This window comes from Oreochromis niloticus, linkage group LG4, assembly GCF_001858045.2.
Source record: "Oreochromis niloticus isolate F11D_XX linkage group LG4, O_niloticus_UMD_NMBU, whole genome shotgun sequence".
Lineage (NCBI taxonomy): Eukaryota > Metazoa > Chordata > Actinopteri > Cichliformes > Cichlidae > Oreochromis > Oreochromis niloticus.
This window is the reverse complement of record NC_031969.2, coordinates 32,319,628-32,343,460: the sequence shown is the minus strand read 5'-3', so window position 1 is coordinate 32,343,460 and position 23,833 is coordinate 32,319,628. Positions and strand designations below refer to the sequence as shown.

The following is a 23,833-nucleotide window of genomic DNA, read 5'->3' as shown; positions in this document are numbered from 1 at the left end:
TTTCAAAGGCAAACTGGGATTTTTCCTAGTGTTTCAGTTCATCCTCTCTCACACTGAAGTTCTCATTCTTCTGAATTTTCTCAGCTGTCCGACTACAAGAAGAAGCTGGACGAGATGTCGGGGATGGTGGAGCTGCTGGAGGAAGGGAAGAAGCGTCTGCAGCGTGAGCTGGAGGCGACCAACACAGAGTACGAGGAGAAGGCCTCCGCCTACGACAAGCTGGAGAAGAGCCGAAGCCGGCTGCAGCAGGAGCTGGAGGACGTCCTCATGGACCTGGACAGCCAGCGGCAGCTCGTCTCCAACCTGGAGAAGAAGCAGAAGAAGTTCGATCAGGTCTGGCAGCTCCACAATGACTGCTTCAGTTACCCACCCACTGCTCTCAGTTTTTCAGATTTTCCAGTTTTGTTTCCGCTCGTGTTAAAGACGGGCTTTTAGAGAGATTCGGTCCCAGGAACCAGATGTTTAAAACCCATCACAAAAGCTTCTCTCAGTGCTTTTTGGGGCTTGCAATGATCTGTGATCTCTAACGTGCATCAGATGCTGGCCGAGGAGCGCACTGTGTCCTGTAAGTATGCAGAGGAGCGGGATCGAGCGGAGGCGGAGGTGCGGGACAAGGAGACAAAGGTGCTGGCTCTTACCCGAGGGCTGGAAGAAAGCCACGAGGCTCTGGAGGAGGCGGAGAAGACGGTGAAGGCGCTCCGAGTCGAGATGGAAGATCTCATCAGCTCCAAGGACGACGTGGGAAAGAATGTAAAACACTGAACCTGAACACGAGTGACTCCAATTATCTGTGGTCAGTATTTCCAATGAAGGTGGATGTGTTTCTGGTTATATTTCAGGTGCATGACCTGGAGAAGGCGAAGCGCGGTCTGGAGGCCATCGTGGAGGAGATGAGGACGCAGATGGAGGAGCTGGAGGACGAGCTCCAGGTGGCCGAGGATGCCAAGCTGCGTCTGGAGGTCAACAGTCAGGCTCTGAAAGCTCAGCACGAGAGGGAGCTGCAGGCCCGCGACGAGCTCGGAGAGGAGAAGAGGAAGCAGCTCCTCAAACAGGTCGGGAAACCTCGCCACCGCTGGTTTTTACTTCATCTCATTTTGTAAACACTTGCACCTCGTCACGCTTCAGTTTTAGAATTTATCATCATAATTTAGGTCCTTTAAGATTGGAATTAAGAAAATAGCTGAGAAGGAGAAGAAGTTTGATTTCTCTGAACTGGCTTCCTCCTCAAACTCTGATGTTTCTTTGGTCTGAGGTCCTCCTGCTTTTTGCTTTAGTGGTGCAGACTTCTCTCTCCTGAACACTGAGAGGTTAATCTGTTTCCTTATCTGGAGAAATAGACTTGGTGGGATGCAGACTGCAGGTAGTGGTTTAGAAAGATTCTGATTTGCTATCATTGATGTAACAGAGTAAGAACAAAACTGTCCAGTGCACTTACTGAGAACATTTGCTAAGCAAATGTTAGGGGAAAAAAAAGCCCCAGCGCGAGTTTTCAGACAGCTAATGTTTTCCTCTCGGCGTCCGTCAGGTCCGAGAGCTAGAGTCGGAGCTGGAGGAGGAGAGGAAGCAGCGAAGTCAGGCTTCAGCCGGGAAGAAGAAGCTGGAGGGGGAGCTGAAGGACATGGAGGATCAGCTGGAGGCCACCAGCAGGGGGCGTGACGAGGCGCTCAAACAGCTCCGCAAAATCCAGGTCAGCAAACTCTTTTATTGACTTCTTATTTCTCTGAACTCTGTCATTTCTGAAGCTGAGTTTGATATCGAATCATCGGCTAAAAGAATTATTAAAAAGTCCTAAACATAACCAAGTTTGTTGTATTTTCACATTTTGCCTGAGCAGGTTTGGGTAACTAGCTGAAGTATTTAGAAACCAATTCAAAACCCCGCATGAGCCTCTTTGCTCTCCTCACAGGGCCAGGTGAAGGATCTCCAGAGGGAGCTGGAGGACTCCCGTGCAGCCCAGAAGGAGGTCCTTGCCTCAGCCAGAGAGTCTGAGCGCAAGTCCAAGGCCATGGAGGCCGACATCATGCATCTGAATGAGGTAAAGCCGTAGGAGCTGCCTGCTCTGCACGTTCAGTTTTTAGTCTTTAGTTTGTATGAAATCACACAGAAGTGGATCGACCCAATATGGCCACCTGAGGAGGGGCATTCAGAAGAAATCTGGTTTAAAGGGAGTGCCTGGAGAGCTAAAACTGATTTTTATAGCAAGTTGAATCAATCAAATACAGATACTCATTATCGTTATGCGATTAGTCACACCAGTGCACAGGATCAGTTTCTTCCAAGTGTTTTTTAGCACTTTTTGGAGCGATAAAGGTTTCAGGCTTCACCAGCCTTACGCTGGTTGTCCTCTGGAAATCATTTTGTTTCTTACACTGCTGTCTCCATCTGTCCAGGCGTTGGCAGCTGCTGAGAGAGCTCGTAAGCAGGCGGAGACGGAGAGAGACGAGCTGTCCGAGGAAATGGCCAGTAACTCATCTGGAAAGTAGGTGTCTTGTATTATTGATGCATTTAAAATGAGGAACATGAGTCTCATCAAGCTTTAACTTCACTTCCATGAGATCAATAAATTCACTGGAGTTTGTCATCTAGGGATCATTAATATCCACGCATGACCCTGATGAAGGCCACAAGCCGAAACGCGTTGGTCAATTATTAAAGTTGTTCATCTTCCCTTAAGTGTTGCTGGAGTTCCTACATTGTGAATCATTAATATCCACTAAAGGTCGTCCCAGCTAGCTGTCATTGAGATTTTAAGATTTTATCTGAATGTAAATGAATTAATCAGGAATCGGCAAGTACGCCAATCATGTTTTTAGATTTAGTTAAATATCTGAGTAATTCATATCTCTAGTCTTCTGATGGAGAAATCAAACTCTGTCTTGACTGTCCTCGCTCAGGTCACTGCTGTCCGATGAAAAACGTCGTCTGGAGACTAAGATCAGCCAGTTGGAGGAGGAGCTGGAGGAGGAGCAGGCCAACATGGAGAGCCTCAACGACCGGCTGAGGAAGAGCCAGCAGCTGGTAGGTTCATGATCGTCTCACATCTCTCATTTAATTACAGCACATTTTAGAACAGCAGCTTCAGGCCTGACAAATGAAGCTGGTTCTCAAGTTCAGTTCCTCTAACGGCCACTGGAGGCTCACTGAAATTGATTTTCCTGCAGGTGGATCAGCTCGGAGCGGAGCTGGCCACAGAGAGGTCTTCTGCTCAGAGCAGGGAGGGATCCAGGCAGCAGCTGGAGAGGCAGAACCGAGAGCTGAAGGCCAAGCTGCAGGAGCTGGGGGACCAGGGCCGCTCCAAACTCAAGTCCTCCATCACTGCTCTGGAGGCCAAACTCCGAGAGGCCGAGGAGCAGCTGGAGGTGGAGAGCAGGTGAGGGTGCACGGTGGGAAGAGGAGTGTCGATCCCAAACTCAACATGGGACGAGCACTGAGGAGATGATTTTGTGCCACTTTGTTGTGCAGAGAGCGGCAGGCCAACGCTAAGAATCTGCGCCAGAAAGAGAAGAAACTGAAAGATTTAACGATCCAGATGGAGGACGAGAGGAAGCAGGCGCAGCAGTACAGAGATCAGGTGACGCAAGATCAAAGGATGAACGACAGTTTGAAGTTTGGGTCATTTACAAACTGTAAATAAAACCGTGTCTGCCCCCTGCAGGTGGAGAAGAGCAACGTGCGGGTGAAGCAGCTGAAGCATCAGCTGGAGGAAGCGGAGGAGGAGGCGCAGCGCGTGGTGGCGGCCCGCAGGAAGCTGCAGAGGGAGCTGGATGAGGCGACAGAGTCCAACGACGCCCTGAACAGAGAGGTGGCTTCGCTCAGGAGCAAACTCAGGTAACGAAGGTCTCGCCGAGCACAGAGACGTTTGATAAATACGTCGACCCACCGCGAAGCAAAACTAGAACAATGTGAGCAAAGTTCACCTCAGCGCCTTTTCTGCTCTGAAGTTTGAAACAAGATTAAAAAAAAAATTGTTTCCTCTCGTATCTGCCGTTCCACAGTGGGCGGTCATAATAAGCATTGACGCAATTTCTTATCGTGAGATGAGTACACACCAATCAGGCGTGACATCATAAACACCTGTTTGATATTGTGTTGGTCCCCTTTTTCTGCCAAAACAGCCCTGAGGCTGTGCTGTGGTACCTGCACCAACAACACATCCTATCAGTCCTGTAAGCTCGGAGGCAGGGCCAGCATGGATCAGACGTCTTTGTCCAGCACATCCCACAGACGCTCGATTAGATTGAGATCTGGGGAATTCAATGGCCAAGTCAACACCTCAAACCATTCCTGAACCATTTCTGCAGCTTTAGCCTGCTGAAAGAGACCACAGCCATCAGGGAGTACAGTTTCCATGAAAGGCTGTACATGGTCTGCAACGATGCTTCAGTAGGTGTACGCGTAACATCCACGTGGATGGTAGGGCTCCATGTTCTGGTCTGCTGGTCTGCAAAAAGGAGACATGTTCACCTACTCCCTGATATATCCCGCCCACTAACAGCTGGCGCGATGAAGAGAATCAGTGTTACTCCTCTCACCTGTGTGGTCATAACGTTATGCCTGATCAGTGTATGAACAGTAATCCCTCAGTTTCAGTTTTGTCCTCTCTTGAATCTGAATGTCATCACACAGAGAGGATCTTGCTAATATGGTCACACGGCACAGAAGCCCCACCTACCTTCTGGTTAAACCTTGTCTTTAAGATAGACAGCCAATCAGAAAAAAGCTGGATGGCCAAAGAACTTGTTTAACCTCCTGAGAGTCCGTAACAGACAAATTAGGACGCATTAGGCTACTCTAGCAGAAAAACTACCTGTCTAGGTGTAGTCGTTAAAATCTTCCTGTTTAGGTGGAGATGCCAGAAGTTACTTGACCAAATTAAATGCTGGAAACTAGTTGGTTAGATTTGGTAAGTTAATAACTCTACATTAAAACTACTTAACTGGTTTAAGTGCTAAAACCATTGATCGAGTCACCACAGCAGGTATGCCGGCTAGTTTCTACACTGGATGCCCCAAACAGATGTGTCTCCTCCAGGTGTTAAGGTGGGGATCTTTGGTTAATGCTGCGCTCTGACATGCTGGAAGCATCGGCTCCCTCTCAGTAACCAATCAGAGCTCAGCTTTAACGGGACACTTCCTTCATAAATGAGCCGCAGTGACAGTTTCCACAAAGTGTTTTGTTGTTGCTCGATTCTCTGTAATGAAACGCTCTCGTGTTTGTAGCGGCTGAGCGTCAAGGACGAGCTCACTTGTGATTTTAAATTTCCTTTTCCTCCTTTCATGTCTCGCTGCTCTTGTTTCACGCTCGTCTTCAGGCGCCTCTGATCTGCAAACTGCCCTCAAAGCCTTCTGGGAATGTTCTCCTCTTCCTCAGCGGGCTTTTTTTTCCCCCTCCTAAATCTCATCTTCCTCACTGCTCTGCCTTCAGTTTACTCCTGCTTCAGGATTTCAGGCCCTACCTCTTAATTATTTTGCTTTGCAGAAAGCCCTTTTCCTCTTCCTCTGCCGTCTTTCCTCTCTTTCTGACCCTCCTCTTCCTCCCGATGTGTCGGGTGTTCCCAGGCGTGGCGGCGGCGGTGCTGGCGGGGAGGTGTTGTACAGCAGCTCCACTCCTCGGAGCAGCGGCAGCATGAGGAGCTTGGGGCTTGGAGGGAGCATCAACCGGAGGAGCAACATCAAAGAGAACTCGGTGGAGCTGCACGAGGAAGAGTCTCCCTCACCTTCCTCACCCGCCCGCACCCCACCTCTGGAGCCCCGTGCTGAGGTCTACACCTGCTCCCCCAACGAGTAGACGGCCAGGAGCGGATAAAAAGTGTTTTAGGAAACAACCAAGCTTAGAGTCACAGGAGGAGCTGGATATTTAATCAATACTAAGGATTTATGTTTGAATTAAATACAGTTTTGTTTTTAAGTTATTCCAAACACAGAGACAACATGTGGACAGACCACATTTATCTCCAACAAAACAAAAAAATGATGTCATTTATTAGCCTGAAGCTACAATTTAATGTCCCAAATATTAGTGCAAGTATTTAATACTTCATCCATACAATTCTACCAACCTGTTACTCTGATCATTTATTTATTTATTAAATTATTTCTGACACTAAAAGTCAGTAAAATGTTATTTTATGACCAAAACCTCTCCAAAATGTTCCACTTTCACCTCCTCAGTGTGAGAATTTGTTGTTTTTCTGTCACATCTGAGAACATTTTAAAGCCTCTGTGCCTACGCTTTCACATTTTATACATAATAATCTGTTACTACAGGAAATAATCTGTGAGATTTGAGACCAATTTATTTAATTTATGATTCTTTGTGGATGAATTTCCCTTCTTCTGTTGTTCCATAAATATGCACATATCTCCAATTATTATTTTAAAAAACATTTTCTGCTGCTTGAAATATTCACCTGTTTGGTTTCAGCTTCTTTTAAATGATGTTTCAGGTTTTTATGTGAAATGTCCAAGTAAGGACATTTTACCCCTGCAAATACATGTAAAACATCACAGTAAGGTTCCTAAATTCACCCAGAAACTCCTAAAGCCGATTTTTATGAGTTTGTTTCAGTCTTTAAGATTTTGGGTCCTATTATCCCCCCAAAGCTGCAGCTCCATTAGTCCCTCCAGTCCACTGCCGCTCTAATTTATAGAAATATAGAAATTAATTTCACTGAATAGGTAAAATTTAATTGGCATCTTATTTTCAAAAAACCTCCCACCACATGCTGGAGTTAAAACAACATGAACACCACAGGGCCAGAGGTCCACAAATATCTGCAGCTTTGCATCTGAGCCTGTTCATCCCTTTCCTGACAGCAGCTCCACGGGAGAGAATTAGACGTGCTGGAGAAGAATTATTAATAATTAACTGGTGGAAAACATTTAAATCTTCGAACTGTTCCAGCAGTCTACGCTCATGTAGGGCTTCTAATAATGAGATGATTATGTACATGAATCCCTGTGAGCCCAGAGCTCCGGCTTTGCTCTAAACACTGTTTATCACAGTTTGCTCATCTCAGGCACAGAAGCCACACACACCTGCTGATGGGCAGCCAATCAGAAGAAAGGTGGACAAATGGGATAGGAATCATGCAAAGCTCCTCAGGTGGAGTCTAAGAATCATAACGTGGAGACAGACATAAGCAGGATGTGTCTACAGTGCAACACTGCGGCAGTTTTTGGACCAACAAAGAAGCTTTAAGATAAATTAATTAGCTCAATAGTTCTCCTTTAAAGTGCTGTTAGGGGCATTCCTAACCAGCAGATGGCAGCATCACCCTTTAATAAAGGTCTACTCAGCCAATCAGATACAGTGAAACTGCACAAACCCAAAAACCAAGCCTAGCAGAGTTTTGGAATACCTTCATTTTCATTTACGGTAAACTGTGTTCTAAACTGTACAACAGGTGGATAAAAGCACAGTTTTTAAAACCATCCCCGTACCTGTGGGGAGGATCCTGGCTTCACAATGTCAAACTGAATAAAGTGAGGTTCAGACAACAGCTCCAATCCTGCTGTCACACTTTAACTGTCTGCGCTGCTTTAACACACAGGAGGAATTTAGGATGCAGACTTTAGATGAGCGTTTGCAGCTTTTGTGACATAAACTGCAAGTTTTGTGGACTGTTATTAAGCTAAGTAACTCATATATAAGAAGTCGGCCTTGCTCGCCTCAGTTTGTGTTGTCAGTGTGATTTTCCTGTAAAATTAGTACCTGTGGATCTTTTCTTTTTTCTAAACAACCTTCTGGCTTTGCTGGGATGCAGGAGATTATATCTAACTCTTCAGTGCACAAACCGAGGCGATCCTTTCTGGACTTCTTTGAGGGTTTCAGGAATATTTAGAGAAAATCTGTATGTATCCCAATGGTTCCACATTAATTCCTGACGCATTTGGTTTTAAATCTCACAGATACGAACGCCAAGGCTCAGAGTCCCCCACACTTGGTGAAGGGTGAAGCAGGAGTCTGTGCTCTGTAAACCACAGAAATGATGTTAAACTGAAACCAAACCCTTACAGATGTTTTCTGTTTGCACTTCCTGCGATAAATAAAAAAGAAAAAGGACAATCCTTCCATGCGTTTCAAGTTTTATTGCTTTTTCAGAAGCAGTGCTGAAGGTAAAAAAACAAAGGCCAGAACAGGTCTTCAGCACTTCATGTGAGCATGCAAGCACTTTATTTTACAGAGTCACATAAGGCAAAAGAAAAACACCAGAGCCTGTTGCTTTACACCCACCCTGAGCAGCTACTTATAACAAGTCCTGCCTCAAGACTTGAGCAACCCAACCTACACATCCTCATCCTACATTTTAGTGACCCTACAGTGAGTAGATAACACTACGACATACTTTTTTTTAACATAAAACACAAGTAGCCTTCACTGAAGTATTCGAATCTCCTCAGAAACAGAAGATGTTCCAGATTTCACTCCTGGAAAGAGAAGTAGCCCTGCAGAGGGATCTAACAAACGTCTCCACAGACTAAAAAGTGCCTAAACTACCTGCCTGCCACACAGATCTCACAAACCTCCATTAGAATCATCTAACATCTACACAAGTTAACTATAACATCAAACGGACGGAACAAACAGTTTTCTAAGCATAAAAGCTCATCTGAAATATCCTGAGGGTCGTCAGAGGTACTTTTTGTAACTACCGTCTGCACTCTTTCACCAGCAGGGGGCAGTGTTTCACCAGATGTTGCGGCTGTTTCCCAGACCTGCTGCACTCTATCCTGGTACAATTTGGGCATAAATTTATAGCAGTTATTCACATTCTGTCAGTAGCTTTGGTTCATTTTGGAAGGTTAATAAGTAGATTTTTTTTTAATGCAGGAATTTACAATAAGTTATAAAGGCTCACCCTGTTAGAGGCATTAATGTTACCTGTAAATTTCATGTCGATCTGGTGATTTAAGTGAGACATTTTAAGTATAAACTTTGGTCTGAAGGGAAGTCTCCAGAATCATTAGCAATCATCATCCGGGAACGATGAATATCCACGGCTAATCTTTCCTAAAGTTTCCACCACAGAGAGAAATAAAACCGGTTTTATTGGGTTCATCTTCTTCATCTGAGCGTTATTAGTTAGTGCGTTCACAGAAAAAAGAATCAAAGTTTATGCAAAGAAGGAGACTAAATTTTGAGCTGGGTGACATGAATGGAGGTAAAAATATTTCAGCCGATCAGCTGAGATTCTCCTGACACCTCCTGGCATTACTCAGCTTAACTTGGAGGATGTGGAGAAAAGGAAGACTTCCTGTTAAACTCTGAAAACATGCTACTGAAACTTTATTCCAACTATGGTCTGGACTCTTCCTCGTCTCGTTGGCCGTCACGGTTAAATAAACTGCTGATTTTCATATGAAGATTCTTCGATTCTTTAGTGTCAGAAAGTTTCATCATGCAGTCGGACTGACAGCTAAAAACAGCAAAGTGGTGAAGAACCGGTTTACGCTGCACTACACTGAGAACAAGAACTACCAGTTACAGTCCAGGAGGGTGGAGATGGACCAGCTCATTATGTCCATCGGTTAGTCTTCATGAAATAATTGTAGATGACAGAATTATGAACGCCACATGTGTGGACAGACAGCCACAAATAAACTTCATCTGTGAGGAAACACTCCTTCCTCTACAATCAGACAAACTCCTGAGCTGATCTTTAACTCCATAATTAAGCCAATCAAAACCGTTTGAGGTGGATTGAACACCGTAATCTTTTCTAGCTTCATCACGTTTATGGGCTATAAAGGTCGATGGGTTAAAAAAGGAAATTTTAAGGGGACATTTACCAAATTTAAGGCACTGAAAGGTTTTTTCTTTCACAGAACCTCATCAACACCGACTTATTTCATCTTACGTTTGGGTTTTAGTTTGAGTTTAGCTATTAAGATCAAGCAGTGACTGGGATTGTGATCAGGACTGCAAAAACTTCAGATCATCTCAGAAAACCAATTCATCTGAAAACACCAAAAAAACTGGACAAACGTCAGCATCCTAAACCTCTACAGTGGTACTTTTCCAGACTTCCTCTGACACTCAGCTCAGTCACAGGGAGAGAAAAGCATCGGCCATCTTTGACAAACTAAACTGAAATTCATGGAGAACTGCCCGAGAACCAGAAGGCAAAGAGTGAACCACAGAGAACGAGGCCAAAGAGCCACATGAAGCTGCAGAGGAGCCAACTTCTCACATTCAATTAATCATTATAAACACATTTAGACACCTTTGACAGATACATCCAAAAATGGTCACCTGGTGTCACAAGATCCTTCAAAAAAAAAAAAGAAGAGTTTTTTTAATCCCCTCACGTCACCTTTCCGTGACCGGGCTGTGTGTGACTTCCTTATAAAAGGTCAAAGGTAACAACACTATTTCTTCTGAGCTTTGCTGCCTCAGTCAGCAGTAAAATCTTCAGTCATGTTAGAGCTGGGCAATATGGACAAAACAATTAATACACATTACATCCTGAGTGGTCACATGACTGCTAACCAACCGTCTGCTTCCACCTTTCGTTCTGCTGTTGAACATAAACGCGGCTTGTTTGAGGTTCAGTCACTGTGGGTTTAAGTGGAAGCTCTGCTTGGAAGACTTTTCACAGTTGCTCTTTGTGGTAAAACATGAAGCTGCTACGCTCCACCAGACTCCATTCACAAAAACAGGAAGTTTACCTGCCAGAGCAGAAGCTGCTCATCATTAGTTCATGTTACTGGAGGCTTTTCCTGGTTACTGGCAGAGTTAGTCGTTCAATAGTTTTTATTATTAATATTCTAATAAACGTGGAAGTTTGGGAAACACCTCCGGGGTAGATGGGCCTTTGGTAGTTGACTTGGACCGCCACTTAGTTTAGCTTTAGTTACTATAATAAATGTGGAGGTTTTGCTAGAAAAAGCCATTAATCCCAGCAGCTTCGGGCATGGTTGTAGCACAGCGCCAGAAACCCTGCAGTCAGTTTGGATCTGAAGTAAAAATGTGTTTTTGTTAACGAAGTCTGGAGCGATTTCCCTCTCCTCAAGTTCCCTGCTACTACAAACATTAAGTTAACATGTACCGTTAAATTTCAAGTCATTATTCACACTATGTGTAGAAGTAAACCGTGTATTTTTGGAAAATTATCGACGTATTTACCAAATCGACACATTGCCCAGCCCTAAGTAATGTAGGGTCAAAGTCTCTGCTCAGTCTGTAAAAATGTGTAAACATATCATTTTTCTAGGCCACCACGTGTGCTTATCATCTCCTCTCTGTGTGAAATCAGAGACCATCCTGATGGTGGAAGCTTTTTGACTGTCGGGAGGTTTAAAGGCAGTTTTTCCCCGGTATGTGCATAAAGGTGCCCGTCCAGTGTTCAGCCATCAGACGCCTCTAAAGCTCGCTTTGTGTTGAATCTGAACAAAACTTTAGAGGGAGAGGGAAAAACAAGAAGATCCAAACAAAAGGAGCTAAGAGGGTCCAGTAGATTAGTTCAAAGCCAAGTGCGAGTGCTGAAAAGAGTCCTGTTAACGAACAAACAAGAAGTCCCGACGTGTCTGGAGTAACGTGTCCACAGAGCTTCTGTAGTCTGTGTCCTGAAGAGGCGACAAGGGCGATACCTGTGTGACGTTCGGGAGACCCGGGGTGGACGGAGACGACGGGCCGAGCAGCATTTTTACTTTCACAGCAGCAGCTTGGATCCAGCTCCTAAATCCAACCTCTTAACGAGCCTGGAAACACAACAAGTACACAGCAGCTCAGCAAACAGTCACAACCTCTGAATGTTTTTCAGTGTCATCTCTGATGAGACAACAGAGTGACTAATTCGACTTCACGGGACGGACTTTAATAAAGATCAGTAAATCTGTCCTGCAGAACAACCCGGGACTGCAGCACCGTACGTTACAGCAAGAGAATCAGTCGTTCATCTCGCTAATGCTTTCGATGCTGACCGGCGAGGAAAGCAACAGTGGAAAGTTTAGATGACCAAACACACGCATCCCAAATTTTAGGCGTCTCTCAGTAATATGAAGGTTCCCCGGATACGTATGAGGTCGGTGAAAGGGAGGTTTGGCCTTCTCTGCTGCAAATGCCTTTGTTCAGAGAGCTTCTGACATTGTCCATTAAACGGTTCTCAAATGTAACTTATTACCTGGTTTTAGAAAAGTCTGTTAGTCCAATTTCTTTTTCTCGTTTAGTCTGACATCCTCGTGCTCATTTCTCCAACACTGGAGGGTCTTTACCTTCTAAAGTCCTCTGACTTTGCACACAGTCACAGTGAGTCTTACGCTGCCTTTCATGGCTGCACAGATCAGGACACGAAGCTCACCCCTTGTTGTAGAGGCCGTTGGTTGGATGGCTCTCTGAGGAGTTGCTCTGACCCGCTGCTGCCCCCTGTCCACCAGCGTGGGCTCTGCGATTCACCGTCTGCTCTTGAACATATTCCCGACACGATGCCAGCCTGGACTCCAGACTCTGAACGGAGAAGAAAAAAAGAAAGTAATGAGGGTCACAAACCATCGGCCATGTCACATGTTCCTATCATGTGACACCAAGTACCTTCTAGAGTACTTGGGGTATAATTTTTAAGGCTTTTCTTGCTTTGCTCCCATCTTACTATTGTTTATCTAAAAAATATGCCAAGTTACTGTCTTCACTCTGTACCAGTGAAAGAAAGAAAGAAAAATCACTGGCTGTTATTCTTCCCAAAAGTCAAAGAAGAAGTAGTCTGTGTAATGTTTAATGGAGAAACTGCCTGCAGCATCACATGACAGTAAGTCAGATGATGAAAAACATGAGCTGAGCTTCTTACCCCGACTTTCCTCAGCAGCTCTCCAACAATGTTCAAAGCAGAGATCCTTGCCGACGTGGTGAGAGGGGTCCCAGACAGGCTTTCCCCTGAGAAACAGACACGCAGCTCACAGTGATAACGAAAACAGAGACGAGCAGCAAGGATGACTGATTTACACTCGTTACAACAGTTATTTAAAGAAAACATTCACAGAAAATCAGATTCAAGAAAATGATCATCATCTGTAGCCAACTCAAACTTATCGACAATCGTCACACTCTTATTGTGAAAGTTCAGCCACTGCTGACCAGTCAGCTCTGTCCTTTCCTGCCTCGTGTTTCTCTGCTGGGAGGCTGATCGGGTCGCCTGTCGACAGAGCTGCAGCAGGTGGAGACTTGGCTCATGGACCCACATAGACTTGAATTGAAGCTGCAGAACTGAGACTACTGCTGCAAAACCCGCTCCACAGGATCAGGGTAACCCACGCAGGACAGCTGACCCTTACAAATGTATTTACAAATGAAGCGGGTCTGCATGTTTTCACACTTTTACTGGTTTTTGATGAGGTGTGTAGTTTTCCCTTAATGATGATGGAACTGGTCACATCTCAATCTGTGTCATAAAAGCTGAACATTAACATTACTGAGCTCTACCCATTTAGCTTTCAGGATCCACAGAAAATAAACACCAAAGGGGATTGTCTATATTAAAAGTACTGCTCCAGCCATTCCACTGGATGTTTTGTTCAGAAAAGACAAACAAAAAAAACATGATATTTTCTCGTCTTCCTGGATACTGTTGCTAACTACAAAATGAGCCCCCACTATTTTCTGTGTAGTTTGCACCACGGGGCAGCTCATTCAGCTCACCAACCAATCAGGATCGCCGCTGATCCTTTCCCAGCAGCAGTAAACACGGGCAGTTTGGTTGGATTTCAGCCGAGGAGTATGAGCGCTTATCACGGGCAATTCCATAATTAGCAGCAAGAAAAGAACAGCATTGTTTTTTATGATGCCAGAAGCTTTTATAGTCGTTTTAGTGTGACTAAAGAGTTTAGCTGTAGGGATCTGAAACTTTTTGGAGAGTTTTCTTGAATCAGGCATAAAGCATGTTCTTGGAATCGCTGTGGCTCAGATATGGCTGATTATAGACGAGCTCAGGTTGCGTTTCAAGCACATTTTGAGAAAGTCACACTTCATAAACAGCTGGAGGGTAAAAAGGTTAACACCACCACAACACATAGACTGACCTCTGCTGACAGGGGGCTGCGGGGTGCTGAAGGGCTCTGTGGAGGCGGGGGTCTGGACGGTGTGGCGGCAGAGGGAAGGGGCTGGTTAGACGACGAAGACGCGGGTTTGTCTTCTGTTCTTTTGTCTGACGGGGTGAGAGGAGGTGTGGGCAGCCCAGCCGAGAAGGATGACGCTGATGAAGAAGAGTCTTTGGCTGCACTGCTGAGGGACGGTTTCCTCTCCTGTACCTGCTGTTTTTGCTGCACGGCGAGCTCCTGCCTCAGGTCTGTGCAGACACGCAAAGAAACGATGAAGATAAGCAAAAACAAAGACGAACGAAACCTTTCAAAGAAAAAGATCGCGCAGCGCTGCACCTCTGGCTTCGTCCTTCAGTCTCTGGACAGACTCTAACAGGTTCTCCTTCTCGTCCAGCTCGCTCTCGAGGAAGGCGTTCCTCTCTATGACATGATTCATCCTCTGCTCGAAGTCCTCCAGTGACATGATGGTCGCCCTGAAAGACACAGAACCAGAAATGTCATCAAACAGACCGTTTACATTGTCACTGCATGAAAAATCAGCAAGTCTGCCCTATAACCAGAGACCAGGAAGAGGACAGCAAAGCAGACATGGAGATAAGCAGGTACCAGAGCCGCTGCAGTTTTACTGTTGAAACTATGAAAGGTGTTTTTCATGATCTCCTGAACTTCTGAAGTTATGAAGGATCAAAACTGAAAAAACTGAATAAAATCTAAATCCACCTGTTACTAAGAAAGGATTCATTTATGAAGGTAAATTGTACTAAAAGTGTCCTAAAGTCTAAAAAAATAAATAAAATAAAATGTCTCTGAGGTAAAGGACACTTTCATATTTGAATGCTGATTTTATGTGGACTGATCATCGTTTTCTTATTTATAGCTGCTGATTTACTTCCTGAGGGTCCTCAGGAAGTACAAGCTGAACTCCAACCTGCTGCTAACCTTCTACCGCTCGTCCATTGAGAGCCTGCTAACCTACTGCATCACGGTATGGTACGGCAGCTGCACCAAGGCGGATAGTGAGGCTTCAGAGTGTAGTCAAGGCAGCACAAAAGATCATCGGCTGCCCTCTCCCCTCCCTGAGGAACATTTATTCCTCCTGCTGCCTCAGCAGAGCAGCAAACATCAAGGACAGCTCCCACCCTGGTTTCAACATGTTCAGCCTGCTTCCCTCAGGGAAGCGCTGCAGGTGCATCAGCATGAAAACCCACAGACTCAAAAACAGCTTCCTCCCTAAAGCCATAACCACCCGAACTCACACATGCACCGATAAGACACCGATAACACAATATTTTGTTTTCTGAAAAGTTTGATTATCTTAAGGCTCATTTTTATATTTTAATTGGACAACATCAAACAACTGATTGGGCGCTGTGATTTAAGGTGGTACCACAATCATCATCTGATTTAAGAGCATGTACGTTCAAAATGTCATTTTTTAACATTTATTTAATAAACATTAAACCTGGAGCCCTGCAGTGTTTGAGCTGTTGGTTTGGTTTTTTTTCTTTACATTTGTCGTCTGCTGGTTTTGACCCTGTTTTGCTGGACAGATGCACAATTTCTAGTTTTCTTTTACCTCCACTTAACTTAATCTCTTCATTTATTTCTCAAAATTCAGTAAAACCATGCTTGTGCTCCTCCTGACCTCTTGGCCCTCTCCAGGTCGTCGTTGGCCTGCTCCAGCTCTCTGATGTATTTGTGAAGCTGGTCTCGGACGGCCGTGGTCTCAGCCAGGTCTCCCTCCAGGCTGGAGATCTGCCGACAGGCCTCAGAGTGCTGCGTCTCATACTTATCCTGGCAGGAGGGATGAAAACACAGGAAAAATAAAAAATACAGTCAGAGAGAGAATGAGAAGAAAAATAAAGACAGACCTTGGGGGCTGGAGTGGAGCAGATCTTCAGGAACTCAGCTTAAACCTCAACAAATATTCAAGAGGATTGATTTCAGCTTTAAAAGCAGAAATAAATGAATAAACTTTTAGTAAAAACAAACCGTTTCAAGAATCAAATTCAGTGCACCGGAGAACCTTTCAAATGCCTCACAAATGAAGAAACCACGACTGAAGGCATAATATTCAACCTTTATAAACAAATGTCAAACGTTAGGAGCTTTTTAGCTCCCGCTAGTTTTCAGTCCAGCCTTTGGACCTGATCTCTGTCAGAACATTTTATTTGTCAAGCTGCTTCACAGCCACCTACGAATCATTCAAGCATAAAAGGCTCCAAACGAAAGCGACGAGTCAGTGTCGTGTCTCCAGTTAGCAAAGAACCAAATTTCATTTGTATCTTCAGACACTTTGTTACACGCAGTTCGCAAAAACACTTCACATGTTCACATTTCTTCAGTCGAATGTTTTATGCCAGGTTGAAAGTTTTGGCTCAAATGTTAGATTCATTCGTGTCCACCATGTTTAAGCTCAGTTCTTCAAAATCTGGTGATTCGTTAACTTTACCAGAGTTATTTTGGCCTCGTCAGACCCAAAAAAAACAAGTTCTCATCTAGCAGAGCAACAATCGTTCCAAGATGAAGCCTTTTCTGTGCTGCGAGACCGTCTGAACTCTGTCTCTTATTTCGTACAGCCTCAATGTTTTTGTTTGTTTTTTTAATCACCTCAAAAATAAGAACCGTGGTCTGAGGTGCCAGGGTTCGCCTCCAGGACGTCAAAATTTTCTCAGATTTCTTGTCAACGACAGACAGCAGCCAGAGTTCAGCATTTACTCCATTTATTTCAAAGCTTTAGTCATGAATCGTGCTGCGTATTTAGATTATTAATATAAAAAAAAACAACATCTATGAGTAAATTATTCTGTATTGCTCTTTCCAACGTTTTGGTGACACCACCGTCCCCATCGATGCCGCTCACACAGGCGGTAATGCCGGGGCCGTCTGCACAGACGCTCCACAGAAGTCTGAATCCAGCGTCAGGCTGCTGTGTTCTGTATGACGAGGCAAAACGGCACCATCATCATTACAAGCAAGTGTCAGGGTTGATGTTGGCTCTGAGCAGTGAGAGCAACAGCAGATGCAGCGTGTGGGGACAGTTCACCATAAAACACAATGCAATGAGCTCATTTTCACTGTGCCTGGCACCGGGGGAACAGCACCCACCATAAACAAACTCGGTGCCATTGTCCTCTTTTTGCTTTTTAAACGAGCTCCTCAAAATGCCAGTGCACGCTCGGCTCTGTGAACAGCAGCGAGGCAAACTAATGAGATTTGTAAAGGATCTTCTGGAGGTACTGCCATCCCCTCCAGACACAGACAGGAAGCGTCAGCTGCCTCTCTCCGGCCTGAATCGATCCTCTGTGAGAGCGAAGAGTGCCCTGCTTACGCTGAGCAGTGGCTCCTCTTCACTGCAGGCAAACTGGAGCCAGAAAACCCGACTCGCTATCAGCTGAGCGATATGCAAATCCTCATCAAAGCTGCGTCAATGGTCAGTTGGCTGAATGCAAATTCAAAGACGGCTGAACACTTTAGTTCAGGTTTAGATACAGCCTTGCATCACAGATGCTCCTTTCAGAGTTTCTGCAGGATCTTAAAAGACAAAATTTATGCTTTTTAAACATCAAACACTGTGAAAAATTAGCAATATATCCAAGCCTAATACAGGTTTGGTCACCAGTGCAATAACCCTTTCAACATTTACTTTGTGTGAATAAAGTAAACAGAAAACTGAGGAAAGACCGGAAATTGAACACAACTGTCATTTGTGGTTTTCACTGCTTTTTCTTTCTAAATTATGAAACTTGACTCTCATAGCCATGACAGCTCACTCATTGGAGTGGGACTCAGAGTAAAGCTGCTGTATTCCACATCAAAATGAACCAGGTGAGGTGGTGCAGGTATTTGATTAGGTGGAGATTTCTCTTCATTTTGCTTCATCAAAGATTCTCATATTTGAAATCTATGCCCATTATTTTTCTGTGTTTGAAGTGCTGCATTTGCTCAGCACATTAAAATATTCACTTTGACTAAAAATTGATGTGCATGTCTGGAAAATAAGCAAATTATCCTGCAGCAACTACGTCACTATTTGTGGAGGAACTTTGAATCAGGCATAAAGGACTCTGTAGGCTAGTTGTTAATGTGAATTTCAGTGTACATGGCTCCAACAGATTTGCACTTTTTGCTGATTTATCACCTCATTCAGTTGCACGCTGGTAGCAGACCGACTGTCTTATTGCTACTGTTATGCACCAAAGTCACTTTAAAGATTGTAAATGACTGCAGCTGGTCGCAGACCTGGTTCCTGTGCTCAAGTTCATTGCACACTGTTGCAATAATTTTGGTCATGCTGTGGTCTCCCACCACCGTTTCCCCTACTGTGACTGTAGCTTTAGAGAACCACTGGGAGTATCTTGAAAATTAGGGCTCCGTTGGAGGTCTTCTCTGCTGCCGAATGCTGGAAAGTTTCATTTCTCCATTGGTGGAGTCTCAGTTTTCAGAGTGTTGAGTTTGCTTGGAGAGCTGAGATGCAGAATACTGAGAACTCCTGCCGTCTCCCGTACCTTATAGTTTTCCAGTTCCATGCGCAGCCGGTTGTTGGCAGCCAGAAGCTCGCGGTTTCGTGCCTCACACTGCTTCAGCTCTGTCTCCAGCTCCACCTCGTAGTCCCGACTCATCTGCTGGAACTCCTGCAATTCCTCCTGAGCTTCCTCTGCACTGAAAACACACAGAACATGACCCGCATGTTTGTTACCGTTGGATATTTTCACTGCAAATCAATCCCAACTCATAAATGAATACAGCTCGGGTTGTAAGTTTGGTTCTTCCAGTGAAAACAATCAGACCAAGATGATGTTTAAGACAAAGATCTGGATCAATTTAAACCAGATGTAGCTGGACTTAATTTGACCAACATAACCACAGTCAGCATGGGAAGCTGTTTAACTGGGGGGGAGGGTGTACCCAGAGATTTTTAAATGTTTCTCTGCCAGGTGTGTCTGCAGACGAGCTTTTGTACAAGCACGTTTGGATGCTGTGTAAAATGAAAAGAAAAAGAAGAAGGCCTTCATTTGCAAACCTCCCTAATTACAAATAAATCTATAGTCTTTGACAAATCTGTTCTCACTTTTCATTTGATTACAGCAACGTGTGTCTGAAATCATTCTTCAGGCCAAAGGAAAGACACAACCTACTTATCAGTAAACTGCAAGAAGACCTGCATCAGCAATGGCCTGGTGGAGCACTGGTGCACATTAGATGGGTAATATGAACATCTGTGAAGGCCCCACTAACGCTGAACGACATATGCCCCTAACCCTAACTCAGGCTGTAGAGAAAGACATAACCTGTTTTTATTTGTCTGTTGCTCAGACTCCAACACACAGCTCCAGATTAAAACAGCCCGGGTGCTAAACCATCCCGCCTGCAGTCTGAAAGCTCGTACTAGCAGGCAGCATTAGGACCCAGGGACGTTTAGCAGTATTACACATGTGGTTCATCACCATGGTAACTTAAGCTCCAGACCTAACCTGCTCAGGAGCAAGAACACAAATCAACAGGTATGAAATCACTTCCTACTGGCCAATCAGGTCTCTGGAAATTTGCATCAGCATTGCTTGAAGACAAACTGGGCCTCAGCACACAGATAGTAAGAGTCTGAAGTTTTTAAGAGCACCAGTAACAAACACAGATCCTCTGAAGCAACTTCACTGCTGCTTTTTGTTCCATTAAGTACGATTTAAAAACCATTTTATTGTTCTATGAGCCTAAACATGTAAACTTCAAACAGCGTTCTTACTCACTGATAACCTAAATTTGAATTTTGCTTTTGCGTTCTTTACTCTCAGAGTGTTAAACACTCCTAGCGATGGAGCTGAAACAATAAAAAAAAAATACTGTGAGATACTGGGAAGACTGTTAACTTGTACAGTCATGCTTTTAGTCAGCTTTCCTTCCGGGCTTAAAATAAACTTTATGAACATGGCAGCAGTTTTCTAGCCAGACTGAATAAACCTTGTAAAGCCAACTCTCATTCACACATGTCCTGCTGCTGCCAGCAGACCTCTCCGTGTTTCTGATCGGTCAGATGCTGCAAACCCTGCCTCGGCTACGCTGTTAGACCCCAGGTTGATTTATCTCAGCCTGGCTGTGGGTGTTCGAGTGAAGGAAAAGATATGCCGGGTATGTTAAACGTGCTTTAGCGGCCCCTGACCATCACCTGTTGAAAACATTTGGCACATTATGAAACAAAAACCTACGACAGCTGGAAGTGCATAAATCCAATATCCACTGAGAACAGAGAAACACTTGGTTTTCTAAACACTCCGAGCGCTGATAAAAGAAGAGGTGATGCAAAGCAGTGATAAACATGTCTCACTCCCAACTATTTTTAAACACGCCGCCAGCAGTGAATTCAAACTGAGCACAGATTTTACTCATCCATAAAATCTTTTGAGGTTTTCTGTTATTTTCAATTAAATATAGAGTTTAAGTGATTTTCCAGTCGTTGCATTCACCTTGCACATGTTTTGGAATCAGAGTCATATAAACTAAACTGGAAAGGAGAAAATAAGCTTCACAGAGCCCCTGAAGGTTAATTTTCTCTGCTGATGTGGACAAAACTGACGATCTTACTGGCAAAATATCCTATAATCTGGCCTGTAAGAGAAACACTTTTCTGAATTTGTGTCGCTGTGTGATTTATTCATGGAGGGGATGAAAAAAAACTTAGGTGTGATTGTGTTTTCTGTACCCAACTAAGACTGAAACAGCCTTTCAAAAAAAAAAACTGAATACCAAAAAAGACAATTAACTAAGGGCTCATGCATTTTGTGCATCTAAAAGATAAAACATTATTTATCGGAAAATTTGAGAAATTCCTGTGTTACTGGAGCAAAACAATAAAACAGAATAAAACACTTAATATCGGGGGAAAGGTCACGTTAGATTAAGATACACATCCATTTCTATACAGATTAGGGTTTATAAATTAAAAAAATTATAAGATCACCAGGGGGCATACCTCTGTTGGTGCTTGGCAGCCTGCTCCTTCCAGTACTCCAGCTCTTCCTCCAGGGACCCAGACACTGGAGGCTCCCGGTCCCCCATCTCCAGGGCAGGCTCTTCCCTTACACACCAACACTAGTCTGTGGGTAATTTCAATAAAGAGCTGAACTACTGTTTGAAAGCACCCAGTTTATCTTAATTGTTACACAGGCTTGTGAAAAAACAGGACCCAATGTAGGAAAACTTTTGAGATGATTCTTGTGAGTTTTCGCATTAATCCGGCACGAAAAGAAGCAGTGTTTATACAAAATAAATCTGAACTTTCAGATTTTGTTAGTCGCAGCTATCCGTGGTGTAACGGCGTGCTTGGAGAACATTCAGTTTTAAGTGCAGTTTATCGAACACCTGACTGCATGCCGAATTAAGGAGCATATCGTGTTGCGTCCAAGAACGTAATAATATTTCCAACTTCCACAAATATTGTAAGCAAATAAAGTAATTTAAACGAGTTTAAATGAAAAACTTACACGGAGTCTGGTCACACTGTGAGTGAGACCAAAAAAAGGGAACTTAAAGAGCAGGCGTTACCGTAAGACTTGTATAAAAACCTAGCACTTAGTTTATCTTTTTTTTTTTTAATACTAGTAACACATTCCTTTAGAGTCTTATTGGTTTTTAACTCGTATACAACAAAATTAGATGACCGCAAACAAGCCACCGCTAGCCAGCTAGTTGGGCTAACGGAGTTTAACCATTTAAATCCCCGCTGAGACTAACATATGACTTCAGCTACTTACGCTCAACAGTTGACTCCGTTCGACGACAAATTAACCAGATTGAACACTTCTCTAAATCTTCTCCATGTCTTCTTTAACTCGTGGCGCTTTTGACGATGAAATTTCAAGCAAAATCGACCAAACAAACGAATTTAACGGACTCGCCTTAAGTTAGAGAACCGCAAAGTTGCTGCTCTTTGGGAAGACGTCGAACAATACATTTTGCCATTCATATTGTCCAGACCAATTCACCAATCAGAAGTTACAAGAGAGCCTCGTTGCCTCTTGCTATTGGTGAACTGTCTGTCAGTCAAGAACTGGCAGGCGGGGTTTATAATTATTGTCCAATCACAGTAATGATATCAGTGTAGAATGGGAGAATCTGCCAAAAGGGATCTTAACAGTCTAGACGTTTTTGATGGATTACCAGGGGATGCTGCCTTCAAGTGCTGTTGGAAATGTGTTGAAAAAACAAATATTAAAAACAAGTTTTAGAATATAGGCATGTAAAAGTAATTAACAGGCCCGTTATTATTTTTAATTACAAAATAAAAATATATACAAATAAATAAATAAACTTTTTTGTTTCATAAATAGCTGTCAGCCATAAAGAAAAGTGATACATTTAGATAAATCAAATTTTGTTTGTTTTTTGAAAGGGTGGTAAATTATTTTTGCAAAAAAGTTCAGGAAAGCTTTTTTATTTACTTGTTGTTTATTTTGTGTGTGCGTTCTACTTTAAAGGGCCCCTGCTCATGACAGTCCTGTGTTTGTATTGCATATTGTTAAAAGATGACACTTAAATTATTTTTGTATTCTCTTGGAGTGCACCTTAAGTTTTACGCTCATTTCTACTACTGGTATCTTGGTTCTTATTCTTTCAGTCACTACCAATAATGACGTGGATATTGGTGAGGTAACAAATGTAGCTCATCCCATGAATCTGTAAAACAAAGGGCTGGTGTGACAGGACAGGATGGTAGTAACAAGGTGAGACAGAGGCCAAGCAGCTAAAGGAAGATTCGTTCATTCTTATACTTTTTTGCAAATGTATATGTGCATGTTAGTTTGTTTTTTTAATTGAGCCATTCATTTATTTATGACCTTATTATTTTGGCAGTGCTGGTCCTCCATAGCGGCCTTTGCACCTTCTGTCTCCCTTCATCTGTCTGCAGGCATCCCTGTCTCTGTGCACAGTTAGACCACACGACCAGTGTTGTCACCAAGTACTTGCTCAAAACAAACCGCAGAGTTTCTCAGTGGAAATTAATCGCATGTTGTTTTCACATAACCAGACGAGGAGCTGTGCGATGAAGCTGAAACTGTGTGGATGTGTGATTTAAAAAGAGATCAAGAAGCATATTAAAAATTCAATTTCGTTGTCTGCTTACTTCAACTTACTTTTATTTCTGCCAGCCCAAACGTGAGTTTCAGCTTTTTTAAAACCATTTTATAAAAACCAAAATCACCTTCCAACACTGGCTGGCAACAGAAGCTTTATCATGTGATCACTTTTTTACTGAGATGAGGTCATTAATGGTTATTTATATTAACCGTTGTGTGTTTTTTGTATCAGTTACTAAACCTGTGCTTAAATTTAAGTCCTCTGCAGCTGCCCACTCACAGTCTGTCGCTTATGTTTCCCAGGGTTAGAAAAGAAGGGCACTTGGCAGCATCCTTCACTCTGATTGGATAATAATTTCACTTCCTGTTGGTGGGGTCAGAGGTTGGAATGACTGGGTCACCTCGGTCCTTTTGCAAAGGGATTAAGGAGGCCTATCTTATCCTGGTTAATCCATCCACACATCACTGGAGCATAAAGCTTTTACACACACACACACACACACACACACACACACAGACTAGAACCCCATTCAGCTATCTTAGTGAGGACCCTCATTGACATAATGGTTTCCCTAGCCTCTTACCCTAACCCTAACCATTAAAAATGAATGCCTAACCCTTACCCTAAACCTAACCATAACCTAATTGTAACCCTGACACTAAAACCCCATTTTGAGCCTCAAAAATGCCTTTAAATGCCTTCAGAAATGTGAGGACCGGGTTGTGTGTCCT

At 43.7% G+C, this 23,833-nt stretch overlaps 2 protein-coding genes across 6 annotated transcripts in view; one reads left to right on the top strand and one right to left on the bottom strand.

Moving 5' to 3' along the window:
* Window positions 1–9,025, top strand: part of LOC100701079 (myosin-11) — a 31,261-nt gene extending 22,236 nt beyond the window's left edge. For 4 of the 5 annotated variants that reach the window (XM_013269822.3, XM_005469086.4, XM_019357603.2 and 1 more), the window contains 11 exons: window positions 85–333; window positions 538–750; window positions 840–1,052; window positions 1,526–1,687; window positions 1,907–2,035; window positions 2,391–2,479; window positions 2,895–3,018; window positions 3,162–3,370; window positions 3,463–3,571; window positions 3,656–3,828; window positions 5,559–9,025. In XM_013269822.3, the coding sequence (XP_013125276.1) occupies window positions 85–333; window positions 538–750; window positions 840–1,052; window positions 1,526–1,687; window positions 1,907–2,035; window positions 2,391–2,479; window positions 2,895–3,018; window positions 3,162–3,370; window positions 3,463–3,571; window positions 3,656–3,828; window positions 5,559–5,787 (1,899 nt within the window). In that variant the 3' untranslated portion in view covers window positions 5,788–9,025. Of the gene's footprint in view, window positions 1–84; window positions 334–537; window positions 751–839; window positions 1,053–1,525; window positions 1,688–1,906; window positions 2,036–2,390; window positions 2,480–2,894; window positions 3,019–3,161; window positions 3,371–3,462; window positions 3,572–3,655; window positions 3,829–5,311 lie in introns of all 5 variants that reach the window. The other variant, XM_013269823.3, reaches the window with a different exon arrangement.
* LOC100701353 (nuclear distribution protein nudE homolog 1) lies at window positions 8,076–22,005 on the bottom strand. Its single transcript, XM_019357605.2, has 9 exons — window positions 21,779–22,005; window positions 20,998–21,121; window positions 18,539–18,692; window positions 15,676–15,824; window positions 14,367–14,503; window positions 14,003–14,278; window positions 12,785–12,870; window positions 12,302–12,447; window positions 8,076–11,702 (listed from the first exon to the last, which is right to left on the bottom strand). Exons 2-9 carry the CDS (start codon window positions 21,081–21,083, stop codon window positions 11,654–11,656), a joined length of 1,083 nt encoding a protein of 360 aa, XP_019213150.1. The 5' UTR covers window positions 21,084–21,121; window positions 21,779–22,005; the 3' UTR covers window positions 8,076–11,653.
* Window positions 22,006–23,833: the final 1,828 nt, after the last annotated feature.

Bases quoted from the DNA above. Each gene is read 5' to 3' on its own strand.
- LOC100701353 (XM_019357605.2), bottom strand. From the start codon at position 21,083: ATGGGGGACCGGGAGCCTCCAGTGTCTGGGTCCCTGGAGGAAGAGCTG. The intron at 18,693-20,997 runs GTATGCCCCCTG...GTGTGTTTTCAG, and splicing joins GCTGCCAAGCACCAACAGAG to TGCAGAGGAAGCTCAGGAGG. The intron at 14,279-14,366 runs GTGCAGCGCTGC...GTGTCTGCACAG, and splicing joins ACTGAAGGACGAAGCCAGAG to ACCTGAGGCAGGAGCTCGCC.